Source organism: Acomys russatus, chromosome 7, assembly GCF_903995435.1.
Source record: "Acomys russatus chromosome 7, mAcoRus1.1, whole genome shotgun sequence".
In the NCBI taxonomy this organism is placed as follows: Eukaryota; Metazoa; Chordata; class Mammalia; order Rodentia; family Muridae; genus Acomys; species Acomys russatus.
In genome coordinates this window covers 50,455,234-50,474,832 of record NC_067143.1, presented here as the reverse complement: position 1 = coordinate 50,474,832, position 19,599 = coordinate 50,455,234, and the positions used below count along the sequence as shown (strand labels likewise).

Genomic DNA, 19,599 nt, shown 5'->3' with positions numbered 1-19,599 from the left:
TCCAGAGAGGCTGAAAATCATTATCAGCAGATGTGACAGGGCTCTGGGTGGAAATGGCTCAGACAAATCCTCTCGTGGGCCTTGGCTCTTTCTTGCCCAGTCACAGGCAGCCAGGATGGGTTCATCATGATCAGCTGAGGCCTGCAGGGTCTGGGGCCCATTGCCTCCCCACCTCAAGCCCCTCGCATGACATGGTCACCGTGTGGTTCTGTGACAGCTTCTCTTGCCAGAGGATAGGGCAGGCACATGCGCCATTTGCTGATACCCAGAGAAGAGTGTAGTCTGAACAGATGCTCAGCGGAGATCTCTTGGCATCCTGTGTTCAGTAAACTGTCGCACTCACGTTGGGCTCCACAGCTGGACCACATCTGCAGCCCAGGAAGCAACTGCCTGTTCATGCGGCAGGATGCAGGCGGGCGAGCCCCATGGTCATTTTGTAACCTGAGTGGGACCCCCAAAGTCTCTGCCCCTCTGGCTTCCACACAGAGTAGGAAGAGGCTCCCCCAGCCCCATCAGGCTTTGTATTGTTGGCTGAACTTCTGCCTGCGGAGGAAGCAGCAAGTGGCTAGTGTGGTGAGGATGACAGCAGAGACCAGTGTGAAGGTGAGGATTATGATGAGGTTGGAGTTCTTGAGCTCCCCCTTCTCACAGTCCTCCGGGTGCACGAGGCTCAGGGACACCTCCTCCTGGGAGCCAAAGCGGCAAGTCAGGTCCCGAGTAGCATCCACATCCACTCGGCCCTGGTGCAACTGGGTTGCTAGCCAGCTGTTGCCACAGCAGCTGAGTGGGTTTCCCTGCAAGTAGAGGCGCCGGAGGCTGGCTTCCAGGCCGCCCATGGCATTACCTGGCAGGAGGCTGAAGCTGTTGTTTCGTAGATCCAACACCTCCAAGGACACGGCCTGCGTCCAAGCAGGAAGGCGGCTTAAGCGGTTCTCCGCAAGGTTAAGGCACCTGAGGTTGCGGAAGCAGGGCAGGTCCACCTTCAAGACAATCAAGCCATTGCCTTGAAGCTCCAGTACCTCCAGGGATGCCTCCAGGCCTGCCAAGGCTCCTGCGGCCATTTCCAGACCAGGGTTGGCAGAGAGATCCAGGTCAGTGAGTGGGGTGTGGAGGAAGCTGCCTGCCCTGAGCGTCTCCATCGAGTTCCCTGCCAGGTTCAGAACATGAAGGGTAGGGATCCCAGAGAAGTCCACACAGCCTGGGGGACCTAGCTCTGCTTGCTCCCCACAGGGATTGACCTGGTTTCCCTGTAGGTTGAGACTCTCCAGGCTGGTCAGGCCGGCAAAGGTATAGGGTGACAGTTCTCGCAAGGCATTATCCTGTAGAAGCAATGTCTTCAGGGACCCCAGGGCTTTGGTGCTCAGTTCCAATGCTTCTAGCACATTGTGGCTCAAGTCCAAAAGTGCCAGGCAGGGCAGGGAGCCCACCTGCCGGGCCTCAAAGGACCGCAGGCAGTTTCGGCTGAGGTTGAGGAAGCGCAGGGAGGCCAGATGCTCAAGAAAGCTGGCGGGGACCAGCTCGATCTCGTTGTAACTCAAGTCCAGGTTTAGAAGTTGAGAGAGGGGGCGAGTGCTGGTGTTCCGGCTGGGGTTGGACAGTGGGGAGGCTGACCAGCCCTCAGAGGGTGCGTGGAGGTCCTCACTGTCCTGGGACAGCCCCGCAGGGAGCCGGATGAGGTTGTTGGACACATTCAGGTAGACCAGTCTTGGGAATGCAGCCAGGTCAGGGAAGTGGAGCAGCTTGTTCTCACGTAGGTCGAGCCAGGCCAGCTGGAACTGGGCCTGCGGTTCCGAGGCTGTCTGGAAGGCCTCAATGCTGTTGCGGCTCAGGTCAAGGACCTGCAGCTGCTGCAGGCTAAAGTCCGAGATGCAGGTGAGGGAGTTCCTGGAGAGATTGAGGTGGGTCAGACGGGGCAGGGCCTCGAAGGCACCATCCTCAATATCCATCAGAATATTGCTGTGGAGGTCCAGCTGTTGCAGTGCTGGCACGCCCCAGAAGGTGTGACGGGCCAGGCGAGTGAGGCTGTTCTCCGCCAGGGAGAGTGTGTGCAGGCTCGGGGCTTCGCCTAACAGCCGTTCCACCAGGCTACCGTACAGGCTGTTACCAGACAGGTCCAGGGAGGTGACAAGGGGCAGGTGGCCCAGACCGCCACTGTTCAGCGCCATGCCTGTGGCAAGCTGGTTGTAGGCCAGGTTGAGGTACTCTAGGTGAGGAAGGGCCTGGAAGACCCCGGGCTGGAGGAAGCTAATCTCGTTGTCACTTAAATCCAGGTGATGAAGTGCTGTATAGAAGCCCAAGGGAGAGACTAGGATGCTCTGCAGCTGGTTCCCAGACAAGTAGAGAGCTTGGATGTCCAGTGAGAGCACTGAGGGGACCTGAAGCAAGCCAAGGCCCTGGCACAAGGCCTTCTTGTTCACCTAGGGAGAGCAAGGGGTGGCAGAGAAGCTGGCATTAATAGGGACAATAGAACAGACAGGGTTCTCTATGAAAGATGACAAGCCCTGCCCACCCAAGCTTTAGGGGCTTCTCCCCAGACTCCCAGGATGTTAGCCTTGCTTCCACCCAGCTGATGACCCACGGTGCTCCCTGGCCCTGCCTCTGGCAGTCTGGTGGGTGCTGGGCAGAAGGGAGTAGTAGAAAGAGACATAGCAGACAGGTAAAAGAACAAACACGTGCTAACTATTGTCCTGATGTATGGGAAACTAATCCATGTCTTTGCTCAGAGTGATCCAGAACCAAGGAGCAACATGGTCAAGATGAGCCCGCAGCTTCCAAGTTCCACACCTGGGTCCCCTCGCCACCTGCCAGATGTAACATCTTCCAGCCTTAGGCTAGGAGCTTCATCAGGAAAAGATGTTTGCAACAGGGAAGCCCGAAGGCTATCCTGCCAGCCCTTTTGACTCGTCTACCCAGGCTCAGATCTCATTCCTCTTGTGACTTGAGGTGGCTCCGGGCAGAATCCATTCTGCAGCTGCTATCTTCCCTGTATCAGTGGCCCCACTTCTGGTGGCCTGGTCCAGTGCAGGGCACTGAAGGTATTAGGGGTTAGGAAGCAGAGCAGAGCAAAGGGATGTCAGCACCCAATGGGTGTTATCTGATGGCATTTAACTGCGTGACCACTAGCAGGGCACATCAACATCGACAGTCCAGTTCCTTACCCCCAAACTAACTTGTTCCCTGCACCTGCTTTAGAAACCAGGACTTTCAGACTGGTGATTTCCTCAGACCCTCACAACAGCCCACCGGTGTCCAAGGGTGACCTGATGTAAGCATATGTTTTTTTTGTTTTGTTTTGTTTTTTCACCAAAGTCCAGGTTGGAAAGAGTAAAGGAGACTTCATTATCACCCAGCTGCTGTGGAGGGAGCTGGGATTTGAACACAGGGCTTTTAGCAACTCTTATCCACCCATAAAAATGTGCCTTTAATGGCCATAATCACATTCAAACAACGCATAATGCAAATGCTCATCTCCATCTGGTTGTTCTCAGATTCTCCCCGCAGGTACCCCTGCCCTCCCTAGCAGATACTGTGACTTCTACACCAGCCAGCCTTGCCCCTCCCCCCAGCTTATCCTCATTGACTCCCACTGATCTACCCACCTGCTAAACGCCCAGAGACTGCTCAAACCCCGCTTTGCCTATGGTCCCCTTGGCCTTAACATAGAGCAGAGTCCACCAAGACCATCTGTGGTGCTGACCAACCTGCCCACACACCCTGATCCAGTTCATGCAGTGATTGTGTCTAGCTACCGCTTTTACATTCTTCCATGCCCATCTCTGGACAAGCATGGAGCAGATCTGTGTGTGAACTCCCCACATGGGAATCCCAACATCTCTTCCACCGAGGCCTTCCCTAGCTCTGCTTTCTCCCTATGGATTGGGGCCCTGGAGCAAATCTGAGTTGGGTCTGCAGACAGGGAGCTTGGAGCAGAGAGGAACTTCTTTACTTTGATTGACATTTGATGTCTTGGACCTGGCTCGTAGAAAGTGCTCCGGAAATGTTTTTTATGAATGGATTGCAGACATCTGTGCATAAGCAAAGGGCTGAGGCCTTGATCTAATCAATGCCAGAAAGAAAAGAGCTAATCCAGATATTCAGATTAAAGCCAGAAAGGGACATCAGATCAGAGTAAGCCAACCCACCTGCTGTCCAGATGCTGAGGTCAAGGTCTGCCCTGGCAGTGACTTCCCTGGGTCACAGGGATCCAGTGGCTGAGATTGCAAGGAAAAGGCACAAGCCTGACCTACCTCTGAGGCATCTCCTGAGGACCCCATGGTGAATAGGGGTGAGACAGGGCGTGGGCACCTGTGTGAATGCCTACTGCACAAATACCTCGACTAGCCCTATGCCTCTAGGGAAAGCTGCCAACTGGGGCTCTAGGAGACTCACCAACCCCCCTCACTGCCACCCACAGAAACCAGACACCCACTTGCTCCCTAGCTCCCAGGACCACCCTGCTATAAGCAGCAGCAAAATCAACCCAATGCTAGTATGAGTTCCTTTTTTTTGTGTGTAAGCCAAGTCTTCAGCTGCCCAGGTGGCACCCAGGCTGGCTGGACAAGCGCCACAGACACTATTTACCTTGCATTTGCAGTGCATACTCCCCCCACCCTGACCCCATGTAAGCCCATACCCAGGTTCCCTCCCCTCTGGATGAGCAAAGGCTCCTCAGGACACCAGCTTCAGAGGAACTGTCTATCACATACTGCAGAGGTCCAGGGGAGCCCCTGGTACCCCCCTTCTGATCCAGCCTGGACTTTAGAAGGAACTTGAAAGACAGGAGGTTCCCTGAACTCCACCTCAGTACCCTCCTCACCCCCCTTGGCTCTGAGCTCTGACTGACCGCCAGGGGTGTCTCTGGTGTGGAGATGTGTGAGAATGGGCCTCAGCTGGGCTTTAGCATTCCTCCTCACTCTGCTGTGTCAGCCACTGCAGGGAAAGGACATGCCGTCCAGCTCACACGCAGGACGAACCCATGTGAGGAGACGCTCTGGCAATGAACAGCACATGGGGAGCTGGGTCTGAATCCTGACTCTGTCACTTCTACCATCGGGGGGCCCACATGGTCACACCTCTCCTCTGCTGCTGTGACTAGAACTTTCTTTGACTGCTCAGAAATTCTTTCCTGTCTATCATCTTTTCAGAGAGTCCCTGCCCCGTGGCTTCTGTCCACAGAGGCCAGAGCACTTCACCACCGAGGGCCTCAGTCCTCCAGGGCTCTGGGCATACGGTGATGTCTGAGGCTTTTCTTCCCATCATTCTGGTTGTGGGACTCCCAGGAGGCCTCCAGGCTAGAGTTAGTCACATGCAGACAGCAGGCAAGGGCTGCTGGGATTTCTGGTCTCTTTAAGCAGTTATCCATTCTGTGCCCCAAGTGCAGTTGCCTGTGGACCTGTCCTAGCTCTAGTTCTACTTTACCTAGGTGAGTGGTTCTCAACCTTCCCAACGCTGTGACCCCTTAACACACAGTTCCTCTGCTTGTGATAACCCCCAATCATAAAGTTATTTTTGTTGCTACTTCATGACTGTGACGTCGCTACCGTTATCAATCGTAATGTGAATATCTGATATGCAGGAGAGATCTGATACATGGCCTGTGGGGGTCGCCACACACAGGTTGAGAACCGCCCACCTACAGAGTCCTTTCCCTGCATTTCACAGGGGTCACAATATCTTTAGTATCTGCCTGTCTTGGAACAGGAAGAGAACGGAAGTAAATCAAGCCTGGTCTCTGTTTCCTCGGAGCTCTTGGTTGGCCAGGTAAGACAGCCTTGGGTCATGCACGAAGCACCCCAAATCCTCAGTCTGCTCAGCATGGAGATGGGTGGAGGGTAGGAAGTGAAAGGAGGGAGCAGCTGAAGGAGTCAGCCTGGCAATGGAGGTGTGGGTGGGGGTGGGGGGAGGCTTCCTGAGCAAGGTGGCGTTTGACCTGGCTCTAATGAGTAAGGGGCATTCCAGCAGGTAGGCTGCGTCCAGGACCCCAGCCAGGGAAGGGAGCTGTGCCCAGGATGATCAGTACAGCGGAGATTTTCCCAGCTTGTCTACCCTGAGAAACTCCCAGAAGACCAACTGCTTAAAACAGGAACAAATTGGGGAATAGAGAGCCAGTAGGCCCCACTGTCCCTAGCTGAATGACCCTGGTTAGGTCCCCTAGCCTCCCCAAACCTTAGTTTCCCTTCTGTGAAATGGAAACAGATGGGACTCTCGGGTAAGCAGGTTTCTCAACAGTCTAGTGTACCCTCAACAAATAAGCTCAGCAAGGCAGAGCTCTATCCTTTTCTGGGTCCTCAAATCTTTGCTCCTGGGAACCCCCACCTTTGTTGAGGCACCCCTTATTCTGCCTGCCTGTGTCTTACCATCCTACAGGGCAGTTGGTCTCGACGCTGAGAGATAGCCAGGCCCAGGGTCAGCATGGCCAGGAGTAGCAGGATCTGGTGTCTCATGGCTCTGCCTAGGGTGGAGAGGAAAGAGGAATGGTGAGACCACTGCCCCTCCCACTGCCAGCAGCACCCATCAGCCCTCCACTGAGGATCCTAGGCTGAAAGCAAGATGCACACTGGGCCTTGGGTGGGGGTTGGGGGATGGGGGCATGGGGGGAAGCAATGGTGTCCTGGAACTTAAGGGGCTGAGGTAGGGGGCCAAGCTGAGTCACTACTCAGGGGAAGCAAGACTTGTACAACAATGTCCGCTTTAGGTTTACCTCAGGCTGGGCTGAGGCCATGGAAATGGCTCAGGGGTACAGGCCTTTGCCACCAGGCCTCAGTTTTAGCCTGGGACCCAGATGGTAGAAGGAGAAAGCTGACCCCTGGATTCCTACTACCCTCCACCCGTGCACCCCTCCCTTCAAATGAATAGAATGTGATTTAAACAATGCAAAGAAGACAGTTAGGAGGGGTGCTCAGGAGGCAGAGTGATCCCCGGGCAGGGCCTGGTGGAGGGAGGTGGGCCTCTGATTCAGTTTCCCTCCAGGCCCCAAGCAGGCCCCCATCCCCAATGGAATGTTTCACTCTCTGCGAGTCACAAATCCTTCATTTTGACCTTTTTCTTTTGGTTGGAATTCTCAGACCTCCTCATTGTTGGGGCTGGCCCGGCAGTAACAGGAAGCCCCACCCCAGCAGGCTGCCAGCTCTCTACTTTCACTGAAGGCTATGGCTGCCCCGGGGGCTATGGGCTCACTGCAGTGTAAACAGCCAGGACCGGAGGCCCTTAGCAGGGGTGAATCCCTCTGGACTTGAGCCATGTGCCAAGGAGACGTGCATTAGCCTTTTAACTTAATTAACTGACGAATGCATGAATTCACTTACTCCCCTACTGAATGCTATCTCACCTCTAGCTCTGAGCTGGGAAACAGTGATGAGGCAGTGGGCTGAAGAGATCACAACCTGGACACAGGGTGCTTACAAGGAGGGACCACAGCACTCAGAGCAGATACATCTGACAGCTCCCTCCCATCTCCGCTAGGCACCTGCTGTGTGACCTCGTAGGGGTCACTATAAATGGCAGTGGCAACTGTGCCACGTTTTATTGAGGCTAAAGACCATCTTTGAAAGTGTCACAGCATTTACACCTCACCATCAAGCCTTTCTCGACAGCGATTAACTCATTAAAGCCTCACAAGGCCTCAGTTCCATCACTTATAGAGAAGGGGAAAAAACAAACAACAGATAAAACCAAGGCTCAGAGAAGCCATGCAACGCACCCAAGACAACACGGACGAACACATCTCTGCCTTTCACTTCTACACTTGATGACCTCCCACAATGCACACTCAGGAAAAGGATGAGAGTTGCCACTCTGATGGTGGCCTTGGGACAGACAGACCTGCGGGCCTTTCCCACTCTTTTGCTCATCAGAAACCACTGGCAATGAATCTCAATGCAGTGACCACTCATCTTGCTGAGACTCGAAGGGGCCAGCGTGGCTCTTTCAACTCTCCCTCCTGGCTTTCCCAGGCCCCGGCCCTGCCCCACACCTCTCTGCTTTCACTACAGGCTGTGAGCTCACAGGAAATTTTCTTCTTTTGGTGTGAACACAGTTCCCACCTGCATACTCAGGGCTAATTGAGAAGCCCTGACCTTCACCTCTAGGGCTCTAGGGAGCTGATCCTTCCTGGGCCAGCGCTGGTCTCCCACCTGGCTTCTCAGTGTTCCCACTCTGTGGGTTCTGAGCACGTGTATTTCCTTTGGATGTCTGGGCACTTCCACTGCCCGGGCCCTCCCTTCCTTGCCTCCCCTGTGGCTGAATACCTTCCATTCCCATGGAAGCCTCCTCTGGTTCCCCAATGGCTGGCCTGCGTTCCCCAGGCTCTCACAGTTGCTGAGCTTGGACAGCCCAGTCTGGAGCACAAAGCACACCCCGCCATGCTTCCCCATCCCTTGGAAGTAAGGTAACCGTGGAGGACCGCCTCATGACACAGGGCAGCTAGGTGGCACACCAGCATGTGAGTCTCCATTGTGGGATGGAGGTGAGGAGAGGTCCTCCGACTCCCTCTGTCTCCCTACCCCTTCCCTTCCCCCTCCCACCAGATTCGAAGCTGCCCACCTGAACCGCAACAGCAGACTCCACTTTCTCTGTTCTTGCTTCCCTTCAGTATGAGGCAATCTGTCCCATACATGGCAGCCAGTGACGTCTCAAAATCACATGTCAGATCTTATGAATCACTTCAAAATCTCCAGCAGCGTCCCAGGCTTCTCTCTCTCCCTCTCTTTCTCTGTGTCTCTCTGTCTCTGTCTCTGTCTGTGTCTCTGTCTGTCTCTCTCTCTCTCACATCAGCTCCATCTACCAACTTCTTCCCCTCAAAAATCTCCTCAGTCACACCCCAGTACCTTCCCGCCTGCCTGGGGCTCTGCCTTGCTGTCCCCCTCCTCTGCACAGAATGCTCTTCTTGCTCAGGCTCCCCCATCCCCAAAAACCCACTCCTTAAGTAGATGCTCCCGAAAGTTCTCTCAAGGACTGAGGGGCTGAGGGACAGCAGAAGTTTAGCTGCAATAAGGCCAAGTTGGGACCTGGGGTTAAGATAGAGATGCCAAAGGGACTCTATCTCTCCTTCCTTTGCTAAATCCTGTTTTACTCCAGCATGGGTTTGCTGTACAGATCCACAAGGGGCAGTCCCTACTGAACCACAGAATTGCAATGGAAGGTAGCCCCGTGCTGTGCCCCCTTCCACAGTGTCTGAGGGCTTCGAGCTCACAGGGAAGACCAGGGGTATTTGACCCTGGGCTCCTGTCAAGCCCCACCACCTGCTAGTCTGGTTCCCCATGGAAAGTTCTCTTACCTGTCTTGCCGGAGTGACTCATCTGGAGCACACACAGGTTCCCATCCCACTGACCACCCTCAGCCATGGGGATGATCAGGTGGAGTGTGGCCAGGAAAGTCCTGGGACACTACAGTGCCCTTCCCTGTTGGTTCAGACACCGCGACGATGCTGAGCATCCCAGGAGAGGTGTGTTGAGGACAGAGGCCCTGGGTCTGCAGGTAAGTGGCTGGATTCTGACTTGGAGAAGTGTAAAAGAGTATCTGTGTCTGTGCTTGTGTGTGTCTCTGTGTGTGACAAAAAAGAGGACCAGACAGAGATGGGGGGCAGTCCTATAACCAAAATAAGGCTGCTGCTACTATGCAAGAAGGTTATGCATTTTTCTAAGCACTTGGCTGATCATAGTAGCTCTTATACTGCTCACAACCATTGAAGGAGGTGATTGCTGTAATCCCCATTTATAGACCGGAAGACTGAGGCTAAGAAAGGTGAAGTGCCTGATCCCCAAACTGGCACAGGGTCTCCTCCAGATCTACAGACCCTTAATGCTGGGTGCTCTCCAGCAACACAGACACTCTTGCCCCCCCCCACCCCTCTCTCCCAGAACACGAGGTTCAGAGAAATGACTTACCCAAAGTCACTTGTACAATGAATAGAAGACTCAGGACCAGAATCCAGCCCCTCTGTCTCCAAAGCAATTGCCAAGACTTCCTTCCAAAGTTGCCCAGGAGCCCCCAGGCCCAGGAGCACATTGGACAGTAGGATTCTCAGTCGGCTCTGACTCTGACGTACTGACAAAGGGGGCCTGGGAGAGCAGCTTCCAGGCTCACAGGGCAGTGAATCACTAGGGGCAGCCCGTTCTGGAGACATCCCACATCTCGAGGGAATCAGACCTTAACCCAAAGGAATGTGGCAGTGATGCGAAATGTCAGGGTGGAGGTGGGGTAGGGGTCCCTCGCGGGGTCCCTCCCGTCTATCACAATTAAAGAACGTCGGCTTAAAGTCTCTCCAAAGAGCGCTAAGTATCCCCCCCCCCCCAAAGACAACAGCGGTGGTGTGGAAAGCCCATGTCTGCCTGGGGCAGACCTGAATTCAAATACTGATCTGCTTGCTTGGCTGTGTGCTCCTAGGCATGTCCAAAGCTTCCGGCCTCGATTTTCCCAGCTGTCAAATGGGACCGCCCATCTTCCCCGGGGTAGACCCAGGTGCCGAGGGAGGATGCCGAGGATGCTGCCCTAGCACCCTAGGCGCCGCCGCCCCCCATCACTCCTACCTGGCTCAGCGCCTCCGCCGCCAGGCTCTGCCGCGCATCGTTCGCGCAGCCCGCGGGGGTTCGGGCGCCGAGGCCCGGCAGCTGCAGCGCCGCTCCAGCCGGCCGCGAGGGGGCGGCGCCCGCCTTTTAAATAGCACCCTCCGCTCGGTCACGCCCCCTGGGGGCTCGGAGCCGCGGGGTCCTAACGCCGCCCTCCCATCGGGAACCACCTGGGAACAGAGCTGCATCTGCTCTGGAATCGCCCTGCCTGACAAAACTCCTGGAGGGAAAAGGTTCCCGAAGGAAGCCCAGACCGAGGCAACCGCACGTGCATCCGTGGGCCCGCGAGGCCTAGGGTGCGGGGAGCCGCAGGTCCGCGGAGGAAATCCTGGCGCCGCTACACCAGGGCGGGGCGGGGGGCCACCCAGAGGTGACTGACAACCACCAGCACGGAAGGAAGTGACCCTTCTTTGGCCTTGGGACGCTCTAAGGGGGTTCCCCCACCCCACCCCCATACCTCGGCTATCCCGCCTTCAAGTCATCTCCAAGCCTGTCGAAGTCTCTAACTGATGGAGAAACTGAGGCTAGGAGTTGGAAGGTGCATGACGGTAAATATGTATATATTTATGAAAAAACCATTTGATTGAGACTTGTCAGGTCCCCACGTACAGTTGGGGGAGCTGAGGTTCGGGTAGGTTAAACTGCACATGGAGAGAGTCTCAGGACTTAGGCAGAGTTGCTCCCTTTTCAGGATACTTGGCCCTTCTCAGTCACTGGCACCGTGCCCAGCAGGGTGCGGGCTGAAAGATGCGCGTTCCTGGGAGAGGAGTGTTGCCGCTGCCCTCCAGTCTCGGCTCCTCATTCATAATGTTCTTGATGGTCACAGCGCTGGGAGCTGGGCCACCCCACCCCACCCCACTTTGACGGGCATGGAAGCTGAAAGCGAGCAGCATCAAGCCAGGGTGAACCAGGGTGGCCTTTCCTCCCTCCTAGTCCACTGTGGAGAGGACTTGTGTAGTGGGGACAACCCAGAGAGGACAGTCCCTGACAGCTGGTCTCTAGGCCTAACTGAAGGAGAAAGCCTTCGGGGAAAGCTTCTTGAAGGGAGCAACCCCTGTCGCTCTGAGGAGTCAGTCAGAGTAGATTCCAGTTGTAAGTGAAGAGATGGATACAGCAGAGTAGCCAAACTTTCTGCCCCCCCCCCCCAGCCACCTCCACTAGCCACCTCAGGAGCTCCAGGGTCCTAGCTCATCCACCTCAGCCCTTTTCTGGACTATCCAGTGAGACCGAATGTCAGTTTCTCTCTCTTCGAAAAGCAGGAATGACAAGAGCTGTTTTGGGGCTGTGGGTGCCAGGGCCTGCACCCAAGTGAGCTTAGAGAACGTTCCTCAACCGCAGCAGCCCGAGGTTGGACACCTCTTTCAGGTTCCTGTCCCTGGGGTCATGGGTTGAGCGGAAGGGGCTCCTTGGCCACCGGGCAGCATGAGCAGAGCATGAATGAAGAGATTCTGGCAGGCTGGGGCTCTCGCTACCTGCCTCTCCATTAAGTGCCTGATGCTGACTCACTCTACTGGAGTTGCCCTAGAGCATGTCTGAAGGTGGGGGCAGGGCTGGGCCAGTGCCTTAGCTACATACAGGGTGAGCAGTCTGCTTCCCTTGTGACCCCCCCCCCTCGCCCCGCCCAGAGGCTGTGGTTGTGGTTAGGAAGCACATGGGGTTCGGTCTTATTCAGTGGCCGGAATGGGGCTCCCCAAGAGATAAGAGAGACAGAGGGGCAACCAAGCATTCCCCCTTCCCCCCACTAGAGAGGTCTCTTGGGCCTAAGGACCAAGCCGGAACTTTTCAGCCCCCACCTACTGCATCTCTGTCCTTGGGCTGTCATGCTGTGTGACTTGGGGAAGGTTGCTTGGTTTTTCTGACCTCCACTTGTTCCTGTAGAGGGAAAGCAAATGATAAACCCACAATGCGGCTGGCCGAGGCAACCGCATAAGATGGATGTGCTGGAGAGATGGCTCAGAGGTTAAGAGCACTGACAGCCCTTCTAGAGGTCTTGAGTTCAATTCCCAGCAACCACATGGTGGCTCAGAACCATCTGGCAATGTGATCTGATGCCCTCTTCTGGCCTGCAGGCCTACATGCAGGCAGAACATTGTATAATTAATTAATTATACAGTGAACCCAATGGGAATGCTGGCCCTTGTCCCCAGGTGGGCCCTGGGAGGCTGGGAAATAAAACTGTCCAGCATTGTCTCCTGTGGGCAGTTGTGAGGCTAAGGCGGGGAGAGCAAGGAGGATGACTGATCCAGAAGTGTAAAAGGCCCAGCCCAGGAGGCAGAGCTCGAGATATCAGAATCTAAGCAAGGCAGCCAGGATGGTGCTTTATTCTAAGGCCCACGGAGGGGACAGCTTTCTGTCCAGTTCCTTCCCATACTGCTTGCACCGCCTAGAAACTGGGTGTTTTCAGCACAGTCCCTCAGGTGGCAGGTCAGGCATCATCTTTGGTGTCCTTATGGAAAAACTCTCATCTACGCGTCCCTTCCTGAGCTCTCACTGCTCTCGCTCTGAGAGAGTGGCCCTCAGACACTAAGTCTTGCTCAAGGTTCCTTGGGAGGATTTTTGCTCAGGCAGGTTAACACTTGAGGTCATGTGTAGGAGTTAGTGACCCAGCAAGCCAGTGGTGTACGTGTCCTGCGTGATCTAGGGCACGTTGCTAAGCCTCTGTGAGCTTCCTGTCCTGTCTAGCTATAGAACAGAGTGAGAAAGGACCGTGGCTACATGGATCCCTAATTTAGTTTCCATTGCTCTTTGCTGAACACCTGTTCTGGGCCAGTCCTAATTTGGTATAGCAGAGTAAAGATGGCCACGAACAGCTTTCCAGTTAGGGAGTCTTTATTTTCACTTACTGGAAATTGAGCTCAGAGAGGTTAAGTAACTGGTCTCAAATCACATGGCTTGGGAATCAGGAACCAAACACAGGTTTCCCCTCCTACACCAGAGTCTAGTGTTTGGTTATGGCTGCCTTCATTCTGTGCCCCTGCCTAGTACCCATGTGGGCTCCTGGGAGCCAGGGAGTTCCCCCATCGGCTGCTCTTAGGGCCCTGACTGCCGGGGCAGAACCCTGGCTTCCCCGACTCTTCCCCCATTTACCTGCCCTACAAAGAGGGTGCTGACGACCATCATGGCTCTGACCATGTCTCTTAAAAGGACAATAAGAAAGTATGGTCCATGTGGCTAGGTGTCAGGTGTGTCATTGAAGGGAGTCTGAAGCCAAAAGCCCATGCTGGGACCAAGGGGACAAGCACACATAGGTACTAGGTATGTGATTTCCACTGGATGGCTTTAAGTGGAGGGCAACAGGCTGTGGAATGAGCCCAGGGTGTGTGCTTTTCTAGAAACGTCCATGGCCCCTTTTTGGGACAGACTCAGACATTCTGGCCTTATCCATACAATGGGCAGGGCAGGGCATCTTGAAGCCTGCAAGCCTACTGAGTGGGGCTGAACCCCCAGAGGGCTGGTTTTCTGTTCTTAGTGGAAGATGGCAGTCAGAGTCAACCATGCAGGTATAGCAGGTGTTGGTGAGGCCCGTTTCCCCTCTGCTGTCACACAGGGGCCTCTGGGCTCCAAGTCCCAGAAGTGAACACCTCCCGACAAGGAGCGCTGTGACTGAGCCCCCTGCAGGCCCCCAGGGAGTGGCAAGGTGCCAAGGGAGAACTTTTAAGACAGACACGAAGCTCCAAGCATCTCCACAGCTTGTCTGTGCTGAGCCGTGGACCGTGAAACCGCAGTACTGCGGCTGGGGACTGCTGGGAACTGAGGGGAGTGGGGGGGGGGGGGACCCAGCTCACAGGCTTCCCGGTTAACCATTTGAAGGTCAGATCGCATGGGGCCTTGCTCCATCATGAAGGTGGTATAGCATGGCCTTATTCATGGCCCATGGGGCAGCACTGGAGTTGGCAGTAATGGGAACTGGATTCTACAGGGAGGAAGGGTTACTGCCGGGGGAATGTGGCACCCTCGGCTCAACATCCTCATTGTAGAGTCAAGACCATCTTCTGCCAAATGAAGCCCAACTTCAGGGGTGGTGAGGGCCCAATGGCACTGGGGAAAGATATGGTGCAGGGTGGGGTCACTCTGGCTGGTGTCATCTTCCCCATGGGAAACCTGAGTTCTGTGGGTGATGGGAAGAAGGGAGTCCCAGAGTGGAGGAAGGCCCTGGGGAGCCTGGTTTGGGGGTGCTGTAATGGGGGAGACCTTGCCCCTCAGATTCCATGCACCCAGCAGCTGGGGGATGGGCTGTCTGGCCTGGCAGAGCTCTCACAGTTGGGCACCTTGTCCTGGTAGTTCCCCCGAGGCCCTTTCTCAAGGTGGAGACTCCTGCTTGGGCTGAGTTTGCCAGACTGGCAAGGATTCTCCCCAACTGCCTACCACCCAGGGCCCAGGTGGTGTGGCTCAGTTTTTAGGGATCTCTGGGATTCAAGTTGTCCAGTTCACGGTCTTTCTAGAAGAGCAGAAGAGTGCTTGCTAGGACCAGGCTCTGAACATCACATGCCTTCTCTCAAAGACGGCTTCTTAGGAAAATAATGAGGGAACAGTACTTAAGTTGACCTGTGTGGAAGGAAAGGACCAGAATGCACTTGTACATGTGTTCATAGGACCTGGGCTGCCATCTTCAGGGCCCATGAGCAGATTTCCTCAGAGTCACACTACATATGGGCCAAGTGTCTTTCATTAGGGTGAATTCCTGGGGTACAGAAAATAAAGAAGGGGGAAAGACATGTTTTGGCATCAGTCAGATTGCAGCAGCACCAGGAAGTCTATGATTAAGCCAGATAGAAACAAGGAGAAGGGGTGCATCCGCGGATGGTGATCCCCCCCCCTCAAACTGCTGCTTTCCAGATCTGGAGGCTTGGGAACGGTTGCCGGGCCTTCAGGACTTCTGCTCTCCGCCCTCTTCCGGCCTGGTGGACTCCTGCCTTTTGACTCTCTCACCCCTCTGTGTGTCAAGCAGGCAGGACACCGGGGTTTGGAGTCTGAACTCTACTCCTCAGGACAAACTTGACCCTGTCTACATGAGCCTCCTAGGTCTGCCAGGCCTCCTGGTGGTCTGGCTGTGCTGTCTACTGGCAGACATGGGTCCTGAGAGAGGAACATTCTAGACAGTTGTTCTCCCTGTGTAGTTTTCCACCAGTAGGGACAGAGCCCTCATTCCCAGCCCTTCCTAGCCAAACCTAGAAGGGGGCTGACTGCTTTCCTGTCTCCTGCTCCCCACTGATGCCGCCAGCTCCCCAGCCTACTAAGCTCACCCACAGCCTTTAGGCCAGTGCCACCATAGATGGACTGTTCCCTGCCCCCCATTCCCTCAGGCACTGGTCTGCATCCTTTCCTAGGTCTGTCTCCTCTTCCTCTCTCCCTCCCTCCTCTCTGAACCTGGAACCTCTCCTGTGTTCTCACCCTTTCCCCAGGTTAGCTTCCTAGTCCAAGGTCCCCTTTCATGTCCCTATGTCCCTGTGGCAGCCATGGACCAGGCCACTCACCTGCTCGAAGACCTATGATGGCACTGAGGGTAGGCTACCCCCATTTTTCCTGTCTCTTGGACTTCTTGCACCATGTTGCAAATCACACAACCACACGCGTCCTCCTCTGCCTCTCTCTCCTTCCTGCTCTTTCCAGCCTGCCTCGTTATCTGTCTCCACCAAAAGCCCTTTCCAGGCCCCTTCTTTCTCTTTCCTTTCCAGCTCCTTCCTCTTTGCTTCCCTCCCCCACACCTTCCCCCCCACACCCTCTCTCTCATGGAAAATTCCAGGGGCAGGGGCTAAAGGAACTTCCTGTTTAGGACTCCATGCTGACCAAGCAAAAATGACCCAAAGGGGTGCCTTGTGTCTGTATTCCTTGGACTCAGGAGCCAGGAAAGGGCCACTGGGAGGGATGAGAGAGACTCTGAGTTGGCTGCTGCTGCTGCGCTGCACACAAAGACAGAATCCTAAAGCATCCTAGAGCTCTGGCCTTCGCTTTGTTCACCCACAGTCTGACACTCACACTCTTGGTTTGACCTTGACCTCTGCCCTCAGTCCTTTTCTTAGTGTCTCTATTCACTATGCAGAGATCTGGTCATGGTATTGACCTAACCGGCTCCTCCTCTGGCTTCATGCCAAAATGGTCCCATTTCCACTGTTGACCCCACTCCTCCCCTCCCCCATCTCTGTGTATGTGATGTTCATATCACCTCATTGCTCTGTAGCTTTTGAGGTTGCCAGGGTGGTGCTACAGGTGGCTTTGGAGTTGAGGCTCAGTTCTGCCATATGGTGACTGGTTGACCTTGACCCTAGCCTGAATACCTTCATCTAAAAAGATGACCTCTATTTACCTCATGGGACTATGAAAAGGATGGAGTCCCAGACACCCCATCCACATTAGTGCATGCTTGTGTGTGTGTGTGTGTGTGTGTGTGTGTGTGTGTGTGTGTGATATTAAAGGTGCTCCGTGGGCTATCCATGAGAGCCTCACAGTGTGTCCAGACTCCAGGAGAATGCTAAGCCTTTAAGGAGTCCAGGCCTTAGGGCTGGGGGTGGGGGGATGGCTAAGTCAGGAAAATGCTTACTATGCATGCACAAACACCTGAGTTCTGACTCCCAGCATCCCCCACAGAGAGGTGGCTGTGGTGGCATGTGCCTCTAATTGTAGCAGTGGGAGCCTGAGACTGGAGCTCACTGGCCAGTCAGCCTAGTCGGTATACTGTGGTACAGTGAGAGAGCCTGTCTCAAAACCTAAGGTGGAGAGCCATCAAGAAAGGCCTTCAACACCAACCTCTGGCTCCATTGGCACGCAATACCCCTGTACCCACATGTACACACACACACACACACACACACACACACACACACACACACACCTGACTAGACCATGCATTGTCGAGAGACCTGGAACTCCCCAAGGAGATGTCTGTAGATCTGGGGCCCAGAAGAAAGGTCCAAGCCATCGGGGGCCAGGAGGAAGGTTGCACTGAGTGCCTCAGTCTTGACTGGGACAATCTGGCCTGCCTCCCAGGAGAGGGTACAATAAGCCACATGAACCAGAGAACGTGCTCAAAGTGAGCACTACTTACTTGTCACTTGGTACAAAGTGTGACTAACGGAAGGCCAATGAACCCTTTGATGCGTGCCTCCAGGCCTTCTGGGTGGTGACAGGACACCGAGACCCGCAATCTTTTACTGCCTTTGAGTAGTCAGGTGGAGTCCCCAGGCAAATTGCTACAGTTGAGTGAGCCTACCTGTGCCTTCTCTCTTCTGTCAGGGCAACCAAATCCGGAGCCTGAGGTGTTCCACCTGTTTCTGGAATACCTTGCTTGCCCCCTAGTGGATGTCTTAAAACCCATCTCGCTGAAGCTGGATCCTTGAACAGGGTGTGTGAGGGTTGGAAAGGGGGCTTGCAGACCTTAGACCTTAGAGAGGAGCCAGGACTGGCTTGGGTACCCTGGTTTCTCATTAAGGAGCAGCTGGCCTTCCTCCCAGGACCTCAAGGCTGGACAGAGACTACGTATAGCAGATGCCCAATACTTGTTGCTTTGCAGTATTTAACTGCCTCCCATGGAGTGTAGCCTTGGCTCTCTTTTGAGCGGTGTTCCACACACATTGGTATCCTTATACTGATGTCCACCTGACCACTGTAGCTGCCTCCACCTCTGATGCCACACACTAAGTTCCTTCTCTGTTGACCAGACATGTCACAAGAGCAGGGCACAGACCCAGCCGTGCTCAGGAAGCTCCAAGTCTGCAGTACAGGCATCCTCAGAGAGGTCACTATAGCCAGAGTGGCTGCAGATGAGAAGTCTCTTGCATAGCACTCAGGGGTGGGAGGAAAGGCTTCAGGGAAGGCTTGGAAGGCTTCCTGTAGGAAGTGTCAGAGAGCAGAGACCTGGAGAGGAAGAAGCTATCAGGAAGGGTGGAAGCCAGTGTCTAGAAGGGAATGCCCAGGCTGTCAGGCTGGAGGTGCTGTGGGGTTGTGAATAGAGAGAGGCTAAGGCCAGCAGACATGCTGCAGAGCCTGTATCACTGGGTCCTGAGTGAGCATTAGCCCAAGCATCCCAGGAGAGGAACGCTCATAAGAAGCTTATGGGCATCTTAGCTTTGTTGCTTGTCCATTCATTAATCCGGTCCCTGAACTGCCTCTGCCTAGGCATTAGGCTAAAGGGATGAGCTGAATAAGGCTGCTGCCCCAGTGATGTAAGCCATAGCAACTGCCAATCATTCAGAGGAGGGGTAGGAAGGGGCTATAGCAAAAGGAGGAGAAGGGGGCTTTTTCAGGTGGGCTTTGATGGGTGTGTAGGGGTTTACTGGGTGTTGGAAAAGGTTAAGGTCATTTAAGTAGACAGCAGCAGGAACAAAGCTGTGTGTGATATCTTGAGAGCTCTGGGGGAAGAGTAGAGAATGTGCCACAGGAAGAGCCTGGGTCTGTGGGAGCCTGCGGTGGGGCAGGTAGGTGCAGGGCCTGGCTGCCAAGCTGAAGTCTTTGTGGTCTTCCAAGTCTGCCACCCCAAACTGTGCCCAATTGCAGGACGATGGACCAAGAGTTTCCACTCACCTGGCTCCACCAGGACCCCCTCTGCTGAAGTGTGGCCCCATCTCCTACTGAGGCTGGGATAGCCCCTCACTAGGAACCCATTCCAAAGGGTAGGAGGATAGCTCAGCTGGTGGAACAGAGGGGCCTCTAGTCACCGGATGATGACCATCATAGGGCCTAGGCTCAGGCTCCACCTGAGCACGTGTGTGAGCTCATACAGACACTGGCCTGGCTCCTCTCCAGAGCCACCGTGCCAAGTTCCAAAGGCCTCCCAGCTCTGTAATGGAGAGCCACGGTCCTTGAGAAGGCTCCCTGAGAGCATGTTGGGGACCATGGCTAATTTTCTGGGCTCCTTTAGTATTGTCACCACTCAGGAAGCAGGAGTCAGGGGAGGGAGAGGGCATGCTACCCACCTCCATCTCCCTCTCCATCTCCTGCTCTATAAGATGGGCAAACAGTTCCTCCAAGGGTAGTGGGCATAGTAGGGCTAAAGATGGGCCTGGCCCACAGCAGGCAGCATGGAGAAAGCACAGCCCAC

At 54.8% G+C, this 19,599-nt stretch overlaps 1 protein-coding gene across 3 annotated transcripts; it reads right to left on the bottom strand.

Moving 5' to 3' along the window:
- Positions 1 to 342: 342 nt before the first annotated feature.
- Lrrc32 (leucine rich repeat containing 32) lies at positions 343 to 10,623 on the bottom strand. Of its 3 annotated transcripts, none has more exons than XM_051148997.1 (3): positions 10,527 to 10,623; positions 6,357 to 6,451; positions 343 to 2,417 (listed from the first exon to the last, which is right to left on the bottom strand). In XM_051148997.1, exons 2-3 carry the CDS (start codon positions 6,441 to 6,443, stop codon positions 513 to 515), a joined length of 1,992 nt encoding a protein of 663 aa, XP_051004954.1. In that variant the 5' UTR covers positions 6,444 to 6,451; positions 10,527 to 10,623; the 3' UTR covers positions 343 to 512. The 3 variants fall into 3 exon arrangements, with proteins under 3 accessions (XP_051004954.1, XP_051004952.1, XP_051004953.1); XM_051148995.1 differs by lacking the exon at positions 10,527 to 10,623 and adding an exon at positions 9,885 to 10,278; XM_051148996.1 differs by lacking the exon at positions 10,527 to 10,623 and adding an exon at positions 8,542 to 8,709.
- Between the last annotated feature and the right edge of the window lie 8,976 nt (positions 10,624 to 19,599).